At 42.7% G+C, this 19,906-nt stretch overlaps 1 protein-coding gene across 1 annotated transcript in view; it reads left to right on the top strand.

The window, feature by feature from the left end:
* THUMPD2 (THUMP domain containing 2) overlaps window positions 1-19,906 on the top strand; it is a 174,380-nt gene that overhangs the window by 129,200 nt on the left and 25,274 nt on the right. Inside the window, exons 8-9 of the mRNA XM_029594346.1 lie at window positions 2,192-2,263; window positions 8,311-8,421. Coding sequence (XP_029450206.1) covers window positions 2,192-2,263; window positions 8,311-8,421 — 183 coding nt within the window. The remainder of the gene's footprint in view (window positions 1-2,191; window positions 2,264-8,310; window positions 8,422-19,906) is intronic.

A 19,906-nucleotide genomic window follows, 5' to 3' on the forward strand; every position in this document is an offset into this window, starting at 1 on the left:
GTAAATTATGACAGTTTACTTAAGACATATGCTCATTTATAACTCCAAAAACCTATGGTTAAGTGCTTTATTGCATATTTACCAGCCATCTCGTTGTCTGAGGTCAGTAAATAAAGGCCTCCTAGAAATTCCTTCTGTAAAACAAGCTCACTTAGTCGAGACTCAAGATCGCGTATTCTTGGTTGCCAGTCCACTGCTGTGGAATTCACTTACCGAAGAAGTCAGGCTAACATTGGATAATGCAAGATTTAAAAAAAAAAAAGTATTAGTCCATTTCTGTAAAACTTGGTCACCAGAAGCCCTGAGCTATTACGTCTTTTATGTTTTTATTTTGGATGACTTTGGTCTAACTGTGATCTTTTATTAGTGTACACTTCTAACGTGTTTCAAACCTTGTAGATATAAATCTTTTTAAAATATTAAATCAACAGAATTGTAGGACTTATGAGGTAAGGAGAAGGCACTGTGGGTTAATCTGGAAAGAGGTGTAATATACAGATCTACATCACAGAAAGAAGAAACAGATTTAATGGAGGATATTCACAAAATTGGAGATGCTATTAGGGGATTTTAATCTGTCTTGTATTGATTGGGTCATACCAGCTGTGATGTTTTCTAGAAGCAAGGAAATTCTGGAGTTTCTGCAGGCAAAACTGTCCCATCATCTGATAACTGAACCTACAAGGGAGGAAGTGATACTGGATTTGATGCTTACCAATGGGGATAGTGTTTGTGATGCAGTAGTAGATGATCATATGGGATCCAATCATCAATAGAAGGTGAGGTTCAGTATTAGAGCACAGGAGATAAAGGTTATTCAAGGTCCTAGATTTCAGGAAAACTAACTTTGTTGAAATAGGGGATTTTCTCAAGAAGTCATTAGCTGGATGGGAAAATCTTGGGGGAAGTAGAAGAGGAGTGGGCAAAACTAAAAGATGATATAAGGGCAGTAAGCTTTTTTGTTAGGAAGGTAAATAAAGGAAAGAGGGAAAGAAGACAGCTATGGTTTTTAAAAATGTAGCTGAAAAGGAAAGGGAAAAAAGATTGACATTTATAAATTATAAGAGATTGCAGAAAGAGGAAAACAGATGACATCTGGAAAAGGGAAGTTGGGGAAACTAGTCAGGAATGCAAAGATTCCAATTGGAAAAAAAATAGCAAATACAGTAAAACAGAGTTTTCAGATTTTTTAGTGGAATAAGTGCAAAAGTGGAATTTTGAAACTTAGGGGAGGAATATATAATCTGACAAGGAAAAAGCGAAAGTATTTAACAAATTTTCTGTTCGGTGTTCATTGTGGAAGGGCCAGGAACACATAAAATATAAGAACATAAGAAATGCCATACTGGGTCAGACCAAGGGTCCAACAAGCCCAGTATCCCATGTCCAAGTCACAAGTACCTGGCAAGTACCCATACATTAGATAAATAACAAGCTACTATGCTTTTTAATTACTGTAATAGCAATATTCTCTCGGAACTTATCCAAACCTTTTTTAAACCCAGTTACACTAACTGCTGTAACCACATCCTCTGGCAATGAATTCCAGAGCTTAACTATGTGGTGAGTGAAAAAGAATTTTCTTCGGTTTCTTTTAAATGAGCTACATGCTAACTTCATGGATTGCCCACTTCCGCCACATGGACACATTCTACCATGCCAGCCTGCACATGCACAGTAAGGCACAGTCAAAGTTCTAGAACTTTGACATAAAAGTTCTGGGTCAGGCGCCATCAGATGTCACCCACTTGTGAGGACTGACATCCTGCTGCCCTCTGAAAACACCTGTTATAAGTAAGAAACCTTTTCTCCTGGGGCTTGAGGGAGGAGGGGAAGAGGTATGCTGCTGGGCTGGGGGTGTGGGAGGGGAGAGATAGAGAAATACTTTTGGGACTGGGGGAGGTGTGCATTGCTGAAATTCCCCTAAAATATCTGAAACCCTTGATTAGGTTTGTTTTTTATTCTGGTATGACTTGTTCATGCAGTATGTGCCTTAGAAGGCCAAATCAGTGAATCTAGTCAGTGCAGATTTTTCAGTATATAAATCTATGTGGAAGGTATATGTCCAGTTAAAAGGTTTGAAGTGAGTCTTTCTACAGAAATAATCCTCATCTGTGTTTTTTGTTGAACAAATTGCTTAACCCTATTTATTTTCCTATAAAATATTTACTAATTTACTTCTGTTTTCTAGAACGGGACATTTGTTGTAGATCCTATGTGTGGCTTAGGCACAATACTCATAGAAGCTGCAAAAGAATGGCCTGTAAGTAATGCGGTCTTCAGTGGCTAGTATCTTTCTTGAGATTAAACTAGAGCTGCCATTCAGACTTTTCTGGGTAATTATATATATGTGTATGTGTGTGCGCAACTGCTTGTCCCAAACAGCTCAGCAGAGAAAATAATTTAAAGCCTGAAAAGTGTTTTATTTGCTGCTGTTGAATCATCTCATTTATTTTATATCAGTTTAAAAGGTGTACACCTACAAGTCAGTAGACCAGAGGCGGCCAACTCCAAGAGCCACAAACAGGCCAGATTTACAGGATATCTTCAATAAATATGCATGAGTAGATTTTCATGTAATAAAGGCAGTACACCCACACAAACACATTCCTTCCTTCTTAAAGTGTGTCTTCTCTCCTATATTCTAATTTTTTCCTTTATCTCAAACAACAAAGAACTAAAGTTAAATAACACCAAACTTTTAGCAGAGTTAGAAAAACTAGACTTGACATAACACTCTCCAAATAGTATTTATTATGATATAATGTTACAGTATTTTGGATGGCACCTGTTTAAGAGTTAGAATTCTAGACACTTTACTCAACATAGTTTTTGTGCCTTATTGTGAACCGTTGTGATGGCACCTGCTTAACGACGGTATAGAAAAGATTTTAAATAAATAAAAGATTTTTTATTGTGGATATCCTGAAAACTGGTCTGTTTGAGGCTCTCGAGGACTAGAGTTGGCCACCCCTTCCTAGGCATCTAGAATTTATATTAATGCCTAAAGGTATCTTATGCATATGCAGTTTGTCTGTGCAAGTTGCCATACTTTTAAGATTGCACTTTGTTACAGATTATAGACATGCTATTGAAAAAATAAAATGTGAAAATGTTTGAAGGTTTATTGTGGGACTAAAAGAAAGCATAGCCAGGGTGTTTTAGCTAATACTAACACACCAATATTCAAATGATGTTAGTCAGCTAAATGTTAATTTTCAGTATTGCCGGTATTTAGCCAGCTAATTTTTATGTCGTTATGTGGCTAAAAATGAGTAGTGAGCATTTCAAGAGCATTCTGGGGTAGGGACATGTTAACCAGGAAACTTACACTGGGCAACAAATTTTCACAAAAGTCATGTTACGGAAATGAAATTAGTCAATTCTTATACATTTCCATGTGCTAAACATGAATGTGACTGTGAAAATGCAAAATTGGCTCTAGGTTTTTTGTAATATGCAATAATATAATTACATCTTGAATTGTATGCCAATAGTAGGAGACCTACGGTTAATACCGTTTGAAAAATGAAGTCATAGACTACGTCTTAGATTTCTTTGCTTGTCTCTTGTACACCTGTTCGGGAGCATCTCTGCGGAGTGTCCAGCAGTAGTCAGCCAGCATGAATATTTCAAATGCTCACCCTTTCTGACTGGGCTTCATATAGTACACTGCTGACGTCAGCTTACTCAGCAGCAGCATGGCAGTAGAACTGCATTGCATCAGAAACTGATGTAATAAACTCTGGATGATGTGTGCATGATGGTATTATGCAATATGATGCAATATTACATCATTCTAGGCTTATTTACAGTCCTGGATAAATTTACATGACTAAACATAGAAAGTGAACTATATTAAATATTTTCAAAAGGAGAGCCAATAAAAACTTTTCATGGTCATATTCGTGTTCAGCACATCAAGATACTACAGAGTAGGACCTTTTTAGGTCAGTAACACTTTCATTGTTGCCCAATGTTATTTGGCTAAATCCAATATGAGGAATTAGTCAAATAAGTTTTTCATCTAATTTTAGCCATGTTCTGGAGCAGGTCTAAATATAACTGGTTGTGTGGTGATAGCCTTTAAAAAAAAAAAAAAAAAAAGTTGCACATGGGCCTGGTGGCCTAATTCCCAGTCCCTCACTCAATGAAAAAAAAAAAAAGACCTGCCAGGCCGAGCCCGCAACTTCCAAACTCCAAGTATTAAAAGAATAAAAGTATGACAGGACGGTACCAACCTCCCCTTCTCCCCCCGCCTCTCCCCAGTTAAGCTAATATTTAAGTAAACGCTTCCTCCCCATTCCCTTCTCCCATGCACCTGGTACTTTTATCAACCCATTTCAGCAACAGGATCGTTGTATGCTGTGATCCCAATGGCTTCCAGTGTTGTCTGACAGCGAAAACTGTCAGAAGAATTTCTGGAATAAAGATTAATATTTAAAAGAAAAAAAATATATATCGGGTAGTAACTTTTTTTGACTAGTGTTCAAGATCTAAAACTTTCTTCTTGAGATCAGAATTCAATTGAGCAAAAGATATTACTAGGAAATATAAAGTAGTATGGCTGCCATAAAAGGCATAGAGTAAGGGGGATTTGATGGATGATCAGAAGGTGACAAGCAGTAATTTTATAGCTCATAATGTGATAGTAGGTAATAGGTGGATAATACTTTAAAACCGTCGGCTCAGTGTGCTACAGCAGTCAAAAAAGCAATGTTTGGAATTATTAGGAAGGGAATGGCTAATAAAACGGAAAATGTCATAATGCCTCTATATCGCTCCATGGTGAGACCACACCTTGATTACTGTGTACAATTCTGATCGCCGCATCTCAAAAAAGATATAGTTGCGATGGAGAAGGTACAGAGAAGGGCAACCAAAATGATAAAGGGGATGGAACAGCTCCCCTATGAGGAAAGGCTGAAGAGGTTAGGGCTGTTCAGCTTGGAGAAGAGACGGATGAGGGGGGATATGATAGAGGTCTTTAAGATCATGAGAGGTCTTGAACGAGTAGATGTGACTCAGTTATTTACACTTTCGAATAATAGAAGGACTGGGGGCATTCCATGAAGTTAGCAAGTAGCACATTTAAGACTAATCGGAGAAAATTCTTTTTCACTCAACGCACAATAAAGCTCTGGAATTTGTTGCCAGAGGATGTGGTTAGTGCAGATAATGTAGCTGGGTTCAAAAAAGGTTTGGATAAGTTCTTGGAGGAGAAATCCATTAACTGCTATTAATCAAGTTTACTTAGGGAATAGCCACTGCTATTACTGGCATCAGTAACATGGGATCTTCTTAGTGTTTGGGTAATTGCCAAGTTCTTGTGGCCTGGTTTGGCCTCTGTTGGAAACAGGATGCTGGGCTTGATGGACCCTTGGTCTGACCCAGCATGGCAATTTCTTATGTTCTTAAGTCTTTGAGTCCTTTTTTGTCAGTTCCAAAGTATCTAATCATTTTAACTTAAAAAGTCTAGCATTCCTAGATTGTTTTATATTTTTCTTTAATTATCCTCATTATACAGTCATTGATACGGTGATCTGGTTCTGAAAAGTGCTCTGCCAGATATCGGCCTCGTCTTCCCTATGTTGGTTTATCTTTGTCTGTGTGAATTGATGCTGGCCTTTAATATCTGGCCTGTCTCACCAGTGTAGCATGCATCTTAACATTTTCTACATTGAATAATATATATATATATATATATATATACTACTTTAGAGGAGAAACATGAGTCGAATCCCCTTATATTGAATGTTTTTCCCATGTGGATGATTATGGGTGTTATAGTTAATGAGGTTTTGGGTGAACCCTTGGACACTGTGGCAGCTGACCAAGCCCATGGGGGAAGTCCCGTGAGGGTCCACAGGTCAGGCTCAGCTCTGGACACACAAACACAGTTTGAGAAGCCACCAGAGGTGGCAGTAGTGAGTAGAAGATGTAGCCTGGCTGGGCTAGGATTCCCCAGGGCGCTGGAACAGCGGTTTCTCTGGTAGCAGTGCTGTAGTGGAGAGAACTGAGAAAGTGAGTACAATAGAACATTCACAGAGTCCCAAGTATGGAGAAGCCCCAAGATAGGGATAGCTGGCCCTCGAGGAGCAAGTACCAGATCTCTGGAGGTAGAGAGATTTGTTGGCAAAGTACTCACACAGTGGTTCCACGTAAGAGATGGCACTGGCGCTGGAACGGGGGCAGGCCCTCGAGGAGCGAGTACCTGGTTCCAGGGAGACAGCTCTGAGGAGTGGATGATAGTAGTACTCACTGATGGTGTCTGTAGCGAATTCCTCCAAGCAGGAAAGGAGATGGATGCAGGCAGCGGGTCAGGGAACATGGGCCCTCGAGGAGCAAGTACCGGTTACCTGACAGCTACCTGAAAGAAGCAAAGAGGTCCCAGAGGAGCGGGTACCCCGTTAGCAGAAAGAGTCCAATAGAAGTTGGAAGGCAGAGTAGCTGGGTACGGAGAGCAAATCCCATCTGTAAGATTCCCCTTGCTAACTCAATGGCTAGCAATAAACAGTAGGCTTAAATATATGGGCAGAGTGATGTCATCACAGGGGGACGCCCCTGAGGAACGCGCCAATGAGGAAATAAGAATGAGGGTCGTGCGGCTCGCGCGCCCTAAGGTACCTGGAGAGCATGGCAGGAGGCAGTGCCCAAGCCGGTCCGGGGATGCCGGAGAGGACGGCAGACGGACGCCGCGGCAGCCAGGCGTCCATCAAGAGCAGGAGGAGTCGCAGACAAGGAAAGGTAGGTGGAGTGAAGCTGTCGGGCAGCAAGGGTCATAACAATGGGGTCCTGTGATGTATTGGCAGAGCTTGCAGTGTGGGGCATTGCAGGAATAAGTGCTATTTTCTTTCCAAGTTTTTGGTGGAAGCTTGCTTTTTACTAATTTCTGCTTCCGATTAGGTGGTTGTCTGAAGCTAATACCAGTAGAGCAGGGAATAGTTTTTCACTGATTCATCTTCCAGGAGTAATGGCTGTAGGTCTATGATTTTTCTTAGTTTTTCTAGCTCTGGGTTGTATGTAACTACAAGGTTATGATTGTAGCCTTTTTGTTTGAAGGATTCAGTTAGGACTTTGAGATGTTCATCCTTGTCTTTGCTGACAGAGCAAATTTGAAAGTTGCCTGAATCGCAGCATACCATAATCCCGCTGCTGAAAGAGGTTGACAAAAGTAGCAGGCTGGATGAAGAAATAAGAAGAGAGGGCCTTCATTTAAGAGTTAGACTAACCAGGGAGGGGGTGGGGGAGGCCAACACCAACCCTTTTATTTTTTTAATAAAACTTGGATGGGTTTGGAGTGGCTGGGAGGCTCAGCCTGATAGGACACATTTTTTTTTTTCATTAAGTTGGGGGCTAGAAATCAGGCCGCCAGCCCATGTGCAACTTTTTAAAATTTTATTTTGTTATTTTTTTTTAAAGGCCAGCACCATTTAAACAGCTATATTCTTTTGAATACCTGAAGCTGGATAACTTTAAACTTAACAGGCGATATTCAAAAGATGGCCGATAACTTTAATTGAAGATATTCAGCAGGAAATTTATCCTACTGAATATCCAGGATAACTTATCTGGCTAATTTTATCCGGATAAATTAACTATGATGGGTTTTTTTGAATATCGGCCTCTAAATAACTAAAATATGTCTTTAGCAAATTTGCTGAAGTGATGGAACTATATTAATTTCTGTTTACCAATGTCACCTCTCCTTGAAATGCAGTTTTACATACCATAAACAAATTTCCATTGGAAAAAAGACAATTGTGAAATCATCAGTTCTACTGGGGAATAAAAAATAAAAAATCATTCTAAAAATTACTGTTCAAACTAAAGAATTATGTTCATTAGCATTTATTTTATTTATTTTATTCAGAAGTTTTTATATACCGAGGTATAGCAAAAACTGCCTTCACTCCGGTTTACAGTTACAAAAACCTGTTACATCTAAAGCATTTAACAGTAACTGGAACTGGTTCCGAAACAACAACTTATTACAATCAATATCTACAATATATCTAGGTATATATCTGTGTTCAAATCATGTATGGGGAATGAATTGATACTGGGTGATAATCGAAAAGGTTTCAGTGAGTAAGTGATATAGTCTTTGGAGTGATATTGCATACCCGAAAAGGAGATGCAATAGGTGTGATCTGTGGTATTATCCAATGCCATCTGTGGTATTATCCAATGCCATTTGCTTATCTGTTTTGGGGAATTTAATTATGCTTTACATATTTGAGACCAATACAAATAAATAATTCTCATGTGACTGAAACCAGAAAACATTGAAAATGTATTCTTCCATAGGATGTTCATTACTTGGGTTTCGATATAAATCCTTCTCAGCTCCAAGGAACATATGAGAATGTGAGGGCTGCCAACCTCTTGGATAAAATTAGCTTACTTAAAGCGAATGCAGTAGGTAAATATGAACTAAAAAAAATGTGTACACCGAAAAATATATATATATATATTGTGTGTTTCTTAGGAAGGTTTGAAAATTATATGTGAAAAGGTTTGGTGAATCTAAAGGGCTGTGATAGTCATTTGGCTATTTTTGCCAATAGCCATAAAAGAAGAAAGGAAAGCTTATGTACCTTATTTTTGGATATGTTGGTCAAATAAATGGTATAAACTTTCAGAGAGTCTGGGAAGTTTATAACAAATACAAATTGGGTTTAATACAAGGAGCAGGCCACAAAAAATAAAAAAGTTAAAGTAATATTTTTTTCATTCTGAAATAACTTATAATTGAGGGACAAATGCAACATATTGATTCCCTTTCTTCACAGATTTTGCATTACATCCCTGGTTCTGGTCTCTTGACAACATTAGCAGAGACATACTGGTAGTTTTCAGTCACTGGGTGTTACCGTTCAGTGCCCTCCCGCATCTGTTGCTTCCGTCGGGGCCAGCAGCCGCATTCCTCAGCGGCATTCCCCAGCTGCAGCGCGGTCCGACGCACGCCGCATCATGATTCCTCCCACCGTGGCACGTCATCGCCTTCCCCAGAGGTTCCCGCGCTAGCACTGGAAACAGGGACTATTTAAACGCAACTCTTCAGCAAAGGCTTGCTTGTGCTGGTGCTGTTCCTCAAATTCGCTTGCTACCTCTCTGACCAGATTGTGCCTTGAACCCTCTCTTGCTTGCTGCCTGCCTCTCTGAGCCGGATCGTGCCTTGGACCTTCTCTTGCTTGCTTCCTGCCTCTCTGACCAGGATTGTGCCTTGGACCTTCTCTTATTAGCTGCCTGCCTCTGGGGACCGGATTGCGCCCTTGACCCCCTAACTGGCTGCCTGCCGCGGTCCTGGTTCAAGCCGAGGTAAGACTGTTACACTATCATTGGGTCCACTATCACTACTGTAACAGTTAGCCGAGGCCATGGACCCAGTAGACTTAACTGCCTTACATGCCATTCCCGGACTGACTTCATGTGTACAACAACAGCAAGGAGTGCTGGACTAAGTGACTGGAGTTTTGGAAAGATTGGCTGCTCGTATGGATGCCCTGGCCTTCGCACCTCTAGTGGCCGTGGCTTTTGTCACACCACCTCCTCCTGTTCTACGACTTCCACCTCCTCCGCATTTTGATGGAAATCCCCAGCAGTGCCAGGGATTCATAAATCAATGTCGTATGCATTTCTCTCTTCAATCTTCATTGTTCCTCACAGAAAAAACCAAAGGGTCAAGCCTTGGCATGGGCATCACCCCTTTGGGAATGAGATGATCCTCTATTAAATAATCTGGACCGTTTCCTGAAAGACGTTTGATTAATTTTCGATGAGCCCGGCCAATCCGCCTCCGCAGCTTCAGACCTACTTCAGATCCGACAAGGGTCCCTCTCTGTCGGAGAATATGCTATCCAGTTTTGGACTCTTGCTGCCAAACTCCACTGGGGTGAGGATAGTCTCTCAGCCATCTTACGTCAAAGGCTGTCAGAAGCCATTAAGGATGTTAGCCGCTCGAGAACCACCAGAGTCCCTAAAAGAATTGACTTGCCTGACTATTCGTCTGGACCTCCATTTTCAGGAGTGGTCCCGGAAGCGTACAACTCTTTGACGACCAATTCGATTCGCACCAGCCTTTCAGCGACCGCTTGTGGTTCACAAGACTCTGGAGGCTCAGCTCAGTATTGCCGAACCTATGCAGACTGACCGATTCCGGATCTCGCCCGAACAGCGGCACAAATTTTCACTAAACTTGACCTCCACAGGGCTTATAATTTAATACGAATTTGGGAGGGCGATGAATGGAAACCACCTTCAATACCCGAGATGGACATTATGAGTATCAGGTAATGCCATTCGGACTCAGCAATGCCCCGGCGGTATTTCAAGCCATGATCAATTACATCTTTCTGAACCTCCTTTATTCTCACATTCTGGTTTACTTGGACGACATTCTTATTTTTTCCAGAACAGGGAACCAACATCAGGTTCATGTATGGCAAGTTCTCCAGCGTCTCCGAGAGAACAGATTATATGCTAAATCAGAGAAATGCCTGTTTCACAAGGAAGAATTACCCTTCCTGGGGTACATTGTCTCCTGGACTGGTCTACGCATGGATCCAGGGAAACTCAAGGCCATTGTAGAGTGGCCCCAATCCAGGGGTCTCAAGACCCTACAACGCTTTTTGGGCTTTTCCAATTATTATCATCAGTTTATTGCAGGATACTCCAGCCTGGTAGCCCCTCTGATGGCCATGACTAAGAAAGGGGACAAATTTCGTAAGTGGTCTCCCGAAGCCATTCATGCATTTCAGCCTTTAAAGGAAGAATTCATTAAAAACCTTTGTCTACAATGTCCTGATTCTACTAAACCTTTCATTATGGAAGTCGATGCCTCAGCCCTAGGAGTAGGGGCAATCCTTTTGCAACCTTTGGACTCGAGGAAATTACTTACTTGCGCCTACTTTTCTAGAAAACTTTCTCCGGCGGAGAAAAATTATGCCATTGGAGATCGAGAACTCCTAGCAATTAAATCCACTCTTGGAGAATGGCGACACCTATTAGAGGGGGCCAAGTATACTGTTACAATTTTATATGGATCATAAGAACCTGGCATACCTTTCACAAGCTCAACATTTGAATCCACGGCAAGCCCGCTGGGCGCTATTTTTTAGTCGATTCAATTTCAATCTACGCTTCTGACCATCAGAAAAGAACCAGCAAGCGGATGGTTTGTCCAGAAGTTTTCTACCTGACGACACTCCCGACCCACCCCGCTATATTATTGATCTGGCTCAAATCATGCTCGCCGCTACCTTCACGGTACCTTTAGGAAAGACAGTGGTACCCAGGTGCCTGAGGCAGAAGGTCCTTCACTGGACTCACGATTCTCACCTAGCGGGACATCCTGGAATAGCCCGGATGAGAAACCTTATCTCCCGTCATTACTGGTGGCCCCAGTGGAGATTGGATACCAAGAGGTACATTGAATCCTGTCCCACCTGTGCGGCAAATAAAAGTCCCCAAAGGCGACCCTGTGGGCTATTGCAACCCTTACCCATTCCTATTAAACCATGGACTCACATAGCCACAGATTTCATTACTGATCTTCCCCCTTCCGATGGGAACACTGTCATCTGGGTTGTGGATTGATTTTTAAGAATGGCCCATTTTATTCCATTCCCTGGATTGCCTATAGCTCCTGAATTGGCTTGACTGTTCATACAACACATTTTCCGTATTCATGACCTCCCCGTGAATAACATATCTGATAGAGGAGTTCAAGTTACCGCTCGATTCTGGAAGGACCTCTGTAAAAAAAAAAAAAAAAAAAAAAAAAATAATTCTGAATAAAACTTAACTTTTCTTCAGCTTATAACCCCTAATCCAACAGATTAACTGAATGGATCAATCAATCCCTCAAGACTTTCTTGCAATGTTACGAGAACCAACGACATGTATCAGGATGATGACTGGGCTTCCTTATTACCTTGGGCAGAGATTTGCCATAACAATCATTTAGCTCAAGCCACCGGAACATCTCCTTTTTTCCTAGTCTTTGGAAGACATCCTCGAATACCATTACCTATCACTATCTCCTTGTCTTGCCCTGCTGTAGACCAGACTGTCCGCTCCATGACAGAGCTATGGAAAGAAACTCATCGGTTGTTACAGCAAACCCCAACCAAAGCTAAGAGTCAGGCAGATAAAAAGAGGAGGCCGGGTCCTCAACTCCGACCAGGGGATCTAGTATGGTTGAGTACCCGGAATCTCAGATTACAGACACCTTCCCTAAAATTCACACTCAAATTCGTTGGACCTTTTCCTATTGAACGCCAACTAGGCGAGGTCACATACAAACTTTGCCTGCCACCCACTCTTCAGGTCCACAACGTTTTTTCTCAAACCAGCAATCTTGTTCTGGCCATCCAGGAGATCTAAACAGACCACGTCCACTATTGTGGAGGACAACACACAATATGAGATCGAAGAAATGTTGGATGTCAGAAGAAAACGAGGAACCTTGAAGTATTTAACTTCTTGGAAAAATTATGGGCCAGAGGAGAACTCCTGGGAACCAGCTTGCAATATTCAGGCCCTGCAATTACTCCGTGAATTCCATCAACTTTTCCTCTCAAACCTCATCCTAAGAAATGGAGAGAGAGAGAGACCTTGCGGGGGAGGTACTGTTACTATTAAGCACCCTCCCGCATCTGTTGCTTCGGGACTGCGGCTGCATTCCTCGGTGGCATTCCCCAGCTGCAGCGCAGCCCGACACACGCCGCATCACGACTCCTCCCACCGCGGCACATCATCGCCTTCCCCGGAAGTTCCCGTGCTAGCACGGGAACAGGAACTATTTAAACACAACTCTTCAGCACAGCATTGCCTCTGCTACAGGCTTGCTTGTGCTGGTGCTGCTCCTCAGATTCGCTTGCTACCTCTGACCAGATTGTGCCTTGGACCTTTTCTTGCTTGCTGCCTGCCTTTCTGACCCGGATTGTGCCTTGGACCTTCTCTTATTGGCTGCCTGCCTGCCTCTGGGGACCGGATTGCGCCCTTGACCCCCTAACCGGCTGCCTGCTGCAGTCCTGATTCAAGCCAGGTTAAACTATTATTGGGTCCACTATCATGACTGTAACACTGGGTTTATGTTTAATATTGAGACCTCATAGTATTTTAACTTAACTGTTACTAATGTTTTAGTCAGTAGTATTTGATGATGAACATTTTAAGAGATTAAATGCCATTCCTAATCCAAGAAATTAATTTTTTCTTCTTCATGAAGCTAGTCCAGTCCAGATGCATGGGTTATGCCCCCTGACCAGCAGAAGGGAAACACATTAATAGGTTTATTGATGTCAACTTGCATAAACTTCTCTCTTTGCCAGTATTTTCTGTCTCCAGCAGGTGGTAGGAGTACTTCAAGTGCTGTGGCTGAGGCCTGTTAGGGTGGATGAAAGAACTGGATTAGAAAAGCAGCACCTAAGGTGAAAGATTTGTGCTCCCTCCCTCAGTTGAGCATAGCCATAGACCAGGGAGCTTCCGGGGGTCTGGGTTGGAGCTCCAGAATTTATTCTCTTTACCCTGTTTCCTCCCTTTTTCCTTCTCTGGTGAACTTCCTCCGCTAAAAAAAAAAAAAAAAGAAACCTTTGTTTTCCTTTTTTCCTTCTTCCTCTGCCTTGCCAATTTTCATAACGTTTAACATAAAAAAAAGTTAAGCACAGAAGGATGTTTTCTTTCTGGAGGTTTTGGGTTGTCAGCAGTGTCATTGTGAGAAAAGAAGTCTTTCTTTTTCAAGCTGGAAGTTCTTTTTGTGCCCTCTGTGCAGTAAAGGGAATATTTCAGCATTTTGTGGAGTGTGGGGGAAAAGCAAGCACTTTGTATGCTATGTGGAACTTGCAGGCAAATGGTGAGAGGTTCTTTATTCTATGTTCAGAGAGAGGGGATAATAGGCAGCAAGAGGAGATACCCCGCTCCAGGGGGGATCACACTGGTGGAGTTGATGGTGCAGCCAGTTCCCTCTAGTGGTTGGACTGCTATAGTGGATCTGATGGCAAGAGGTCTTTGAACCAGGCCTTCCATTGTTGGATCCCACAGTCCAGGAGTCTACAGCTTGTTCCTCCAGGCCAGTGTTAGATGCTGGATTTAAAGATCAGTTCCCTCTTTTCCAGTGTCAGTCTCTTCTACTGCATGATCAGTTTCCATGGAGTTTTTAAGATGTCTGCACCATGCATTTTGTAATGGATAGAGTGCTGCCTCAGTTACTTCTCCTGTGATATCTATTTCCCAGGAGGGCAATCCTGGGGTTTCAGGTGTTTAGAGGGTGTGGAGAGAGGACAAAGAAGAGGTGAAGAATGAAAAGTGTTTTAATTCAGATGGTTCACCTTTGGACTTTAAGCGGCTTAAAGGAGAGTGCCAATGAGGGAGAATTGAGAGGACAGAGAGTATCCCCCACAGTGGAAGATGGCTCTGCTATGGTCAGGCTCTTTCACAAGGAAGAGCTATCCTCCTTAATTTCCCATTCCTTGCAGTTATTGAATATTACTGCAGGAAAAATAGAGGAAGGTCCCAGAACTTCAGAAGATCCGATTATGCCAGAAAGGGCATTTTTATTGCACAAGTCGGTCAAGAATTTAGTTGATTTGGAATATTTATTTATTTATTTTATTTAAAAATATTTATATACCGTTTTTTTAAAACAAGGTTTTTTGTCAAAACGGTTTACATAGTAAATGAAAATAAAATAAAATTGAGTTAAAAATTAAAGATAAAAAATAAAATTAAAATACAAAAACTGATATATACCTCATGGTAACAAAAAATCTAATTAAATAAACAGAACTGGAGCTGGGCCATAATACATTTTATGGAAGGGAAAAGGTGGGAAGAAATGAATAGGGGGGAGGGGACGCATAAGGTGGAAAGCCTGTGAGGGAGTCAGTTGGACCGTTAGATGATCGAGGGGTTAAAGGGGCACTTAGAGAAGATAAGGCCATCGCGGAAAGATTAAATGATTTCTTTGCTTCGGTGTTTACTGAAGAGGATGTTGGGGAGGTACCCGTAATGGAGAAGGTTTTCATGGGTAATGATTCAGATGGACTGAATCAAATCACGGTGAATCTAGAAGATGTGGTAGGCCTGATTGACAAACTGAAGAGTAGTAAATCACCTGGACCGGATGGTATACACCCCAGAGTTCTGAAGGAACTAAAAAATGAAATTTCAGACCTATTAGTAAAAATTTGTAACTTATCATTAAAATCATCCATTGTACCTGAAGACTGGAGGATAGCAAATGTAACCCCAATATTTAAAAAGGGCTCCAGGGGTGATCCGGGAAACTACAGACCGGTTAGCCTGACTTCAGTGCCAGGAAAAATAGTGGAAAGTGTTCTAAACATCAAAATCACAGAACATCTAGAAAGACATGGTTTAATGGAACAAAGTCAGCATGGCTTTACCCAGGGCAAGTCTTGCCTCACAAATCTGCTTCACTTTTTTGAAGGAGTTAATAAACATGTGGATAAAGGTGAACCGGTAGATATAGTATACTTGGATTTTCAGAAGGCGTTTGACAAAGTTCCTCATGAGAGGCTTCTAGGAAAGTAAAAAGTCATGGGATAGGTGGCGATGTCCTTTCGTGGATTGCAAACTGGCTAAAAGACAGGAAACAGAGAGTAGGAATAAATGGGCAATTTCTCAGTGGAAGGGAGTGGACAGTGGAGTGCCTCAGGGATCTGTATTGGGACCCTTACTGTTCAATATATTTATAAATGATCTGGAAAGAAATACGACAAGTGAGATAATCAAATTTGCAGATAACACAAAATTGTTCAGAGTAGTTAAATCACAAGCAGATTGTGATAAATTGCAGGAAGACCTTGTGAGACTGGAAAATTGGGCATCCAAATGGCAGATGAAATTTAATGTGGATAAGTGCAAGGTGATGCATATAGGAAAAATAACCCATGTATAATTACACAATGTTGGGTTCCATATTAGGTGCTACAACCCAAGAAAGAGATCTAGGTGTCATAGTGGATAACACATTGAAATTGCCGGTGCAGTGTGCTGCGGCAGTCAAAAAGCAAACAGGATGTTGGGAATTATTAGAAAAGGAATGATGAATAAACAAGAAATGTTCATAATGCCTCTGTATCGCTCCATGGTGAGACCGCACCTTGAATACTGTGTACAATTCTGGTCGCCGCATCTCAAAAAAGATATAATTGCGATGGAGAAGGTACAGAGAAGGGCTACCAAAATGATAAGGGGAATGGACACAACTCCCCTATGAGGAAAGACTAAAGAGGTTAGGACTTTTAGCTTGGAGAAGAGACGGACTGAGGGGGGGATATGATAGAGGTGTTTAAAATCATGAGAGGTCTAGAACGGGTAGATGTGAATCGGTTATTTACTCTTTCGGATAGTAGAAAGACTAGGGGCACTCCATTAAGTTAGCATGGGGCACATTTAAAACTAATCGGAGAAAGTTCTTTTTTACTCAACGCACAATTAAACTCTGGAATTTGTTGCCAGAGAATGTGGTTCGTGCAGTTAGTATAGCTGTGTTTAAAAAAGGATTGGATAAGTTCTTGGAGGAGAAGTCCATTACCTGCTATTAAGTTCACTTAGAGAATAGCCACTGCCATTAGCAATGGTTACATGGAATAGACTTAGTTTTTGGGTACTTGCCAGGTTCTTATGGCCTGGATTGGCCACTGTTGGAAACAGGATGCTGGGCTTGATGGACCCTTGGTCTGACCCAGTATGGCATTTTCTTATGTTCTTAGGTTAAGCATTGGGAGTAGGGGAAGGGGTTGTTAGGTTACTGAGTATTGATTATTTGAAGTAGTGTGTTGTGGATGGATGTTAAATGCTAACTGAAATAAATATGTTTTTAATGACTTCTTAAATTGTTGGGTATTGGATAATGAACGAAGTAAATTGGGTATAGAGTTCCTATGATTCCTCTGAAGCCACTGCCACTATCTGGCTAAGTTGTATCCACTTAATTCCCAGGAAGTGGAGATCTTAAGATTTCCTAAAGTAGATATGCTGGTTTGTGCAGTCATGAAAAGAACCACAATTCTTGTGGAAGGTAGTGTCCTAGTCAAAGAGACTCAAGGTAGGAAAATAGAGGCAGTTCTCAAACAGGCCTTTGAGGCTTCTAGTTTGTCTTGTCAGCTAGAGGCATATAGCTGCTTTATGACTATTTTATTTAACATTTTTATACACTGCATCTTCCCAGAAATTCATTCAGTGCGGTTTACAATGTCAAACATTCATAAAATACATATACTTATAACAAAAAACAAACATCATACAGTTAAAACTTTGTTCTTAAAAATAAAACCTGTCCTGGATTGGCAGGCTGGAGGCTGGGAGCACCCCCACAAAAGGCAGTACGGGGCTGCAGAGCAGGACTGGAACTTGCATTCTGCTTATCCAACCACCTCACTCGCAGGTTGAGCCCTTGGGTTCTAGGGGCTGGTAGAATTTGTCTCTGGCTGTACATCATGGTGCAGGCTGTGAGCTTGGTACAGGTACCGGCTGGAAGGTGGACACAGAGTACAGGCTTAAATTTGATACAGACACAGACTGAATGCTGGAACTGGCTGGGGCTGGATACAGATACAAACAATTGCAGGGATTGGCTGGGGCTGGATACAGATACAAACAATTGCAGGGATTGGCTGGGGCTGGATACAGATACAGACTGAATTCAGGGACTGGCTGGCACTGGATATGGACATAGACTAGGTATTGGGGCTGAGGCTGGATACAGGATACCCACAAAGACAGGAACCAAAGCAGGACTGGGACAAAGACAGAACAGGCAAAAGTAACAGGGGAAGCCCAACAGGCACAAGGCTAGTTAGGAGAACCTAGGAGCCATAGGTAATGGCAGAGAAGCCCCGGGGACCACAGAGCAAGACAAATAAGGCTGCAAGGCAGAGGCCTGGGTGGCCACAAAGCAAGACAGGTTAGTAAGGACAGGGTAGTCAGGTCATGGACTCAAGATGACTCGATGAAGAAGCACCGAGGTATTAAAGCAGGCAGGTTACATAGGACTGAAGCTGAGATGTAGTGTGACCAGTGAGGATGTGTCTGGCAGAACTGAGTGAAGATCACTGGAAGCCTCTGCTGGTGTGGAGGTGACATAGCAGGTAAAACCAGGGCAGGCGAAAGTGACAAAACCCTTAGGGGCGGATTTTAAGAGCCCTGCTCGCGTAAATCCGCCCGGATTTACGCGAGCAGGGCCCTGCGCGCCGGTAAGCCTATTTTACATAGGCCTACCGGTGCGCGCAGACCCCGGGACTCGCGTACGTCCCGGGGTTTTCGGAGGGGGGCGTGTCGGGGGCGTGTCGGGGGGCGGGCCCGGTCGTCGCGGCGTTTCGGGGGCGTTTCGGGAGCGTTTTGGGGGCGGGGGTACGGGGGGCGTGGCTACGGCCCGGGGCGGTCCGGGGGCGTGGCCGCGCCCCTCCGTACCCGCCCCCAGGTCGCGGCCCGGCGCGTAGGAGGCCCGCTGGCGCGCGGGGATTACGTCTCCCCTCCGGGAGGCGTAAATCCCCCGACAAAGGTAAGGGGATGGTTAGACAGGGCCAGGCGGGTGGGTTAGGTAGGGGAAGGGAGGGGAAGGTGAGGGGAGGGCAAAGGAAAGTTCCCCTCCGAGGCCGCTCCGATTTCGGAGCGGCCTTGGAGGAAACGGGTTAGGCAGCGCGGCTCGGCGCGCGCCGGCTATACAAAATCAATAGCCTTGCGCGCGCCGATCCAGGGATTTTAGTGGATACGCGCGGCTCCGCGCGTATCTACTAAAATCCAGCGTTACTTTTGCTTGAGTCTGATGCGCAAGCAAAAGTAGGCTGATCGCGCTTCTTTTAAAATCTACCCCTTAATCAACTACTACATCATAAAACATTTCCTCATCCATACACCTCTTGAAAAAGCATCTTAATCTGTTTTATAAAATGCTTTACTTCTCGTTCCTTTCTTATCTTAACCAGCAATTTATTCATGCTTTAACAGCTGCACTGGAGAAAGAAATGCTCTGGCCTGAGTTTGTTTCCAATCAGAATTTACAAACTGCAAGTATCTGCAATAAGCGTGTTCCTTCTTTGCAAAGAGCTCTTGAAGGCATGTACCAAGTATCTCATAAGGTACATGGCTTTTCACTATTAAATTTAAAAGAAATTAATAGCCTAAAGTTCAACTTCGATTTTTACCGGAAGCCAGTTGAGTTGTCTTAATGTGGGTGTCATGGCAGGCCATAGAACACTCAGCCATAGATTTTGAACAAGTTGTAGAACATGCAAGTATTTGTTGGTAGACGCACATATAATGAGCTATGGTAGTCTATGTGGCTTAGTACCAGAGATTGTAACACTATGCGAAATAAATCGTGTGATAGAAACTTTTTCAAAGGTGTTGTAACAAGACTAAGCTTATAAAAAGCAAATTGTCTACCTGACAAATTTGTTCATTGTCAGTTGTGAGTCTAAAATGACCCCTAGAACTTTGATTTCTGAAAAAATAGGAACTGAAGTTCCTTCCAAACATACCTGTTGTCTCTGCCAGTTCTCTGGTGGTTGTTTACCTACCCTGAGAATTTTTATTTTCTTGATATTCAAAATTAGTTTGTTAACCAAGCTTTTATCAGTGAATTAGGTCCTGGGGGAATTCTGCGTTACTGTGGAGCGCAGAATGTCTCTACTGTGCAGAATTTCTCTACTGCGCAGAATTGCCACTTTCTGCGCAGGAAATGGAAGAGGAGACCCCGGCATGCCGTGAATGGAGCGTGCGAAGATGAAGGCCCTGGCGCGCCACTCACAGCAAAGATGAAGGCCCGGTTAGAGTGAATTTGTGTGAGAGCAGGGGAGTGAGCAGGAGGGTATATGAGAGAGCATGGGAGATGAGAGAGTAAGGGGGTGGGGATGCTTGATTGTGGGTGCCA

The sequence above is a fragment of the Rhinatrema bivittatum genome, chromosome 3 (assembly GCF_901001135.1).
Source record: "Rhinatrema bivittatum chromosome 3, aRhiBiv1.1, whole genome shotgun sequence".
NCBI classification, from domain to species: Eukaryota; Metazoa; Chordata; class Amphibia; order Gymnophiona; family Rhinatrematidae; genus Rhinatrema; species Rhinatrema bivittatum.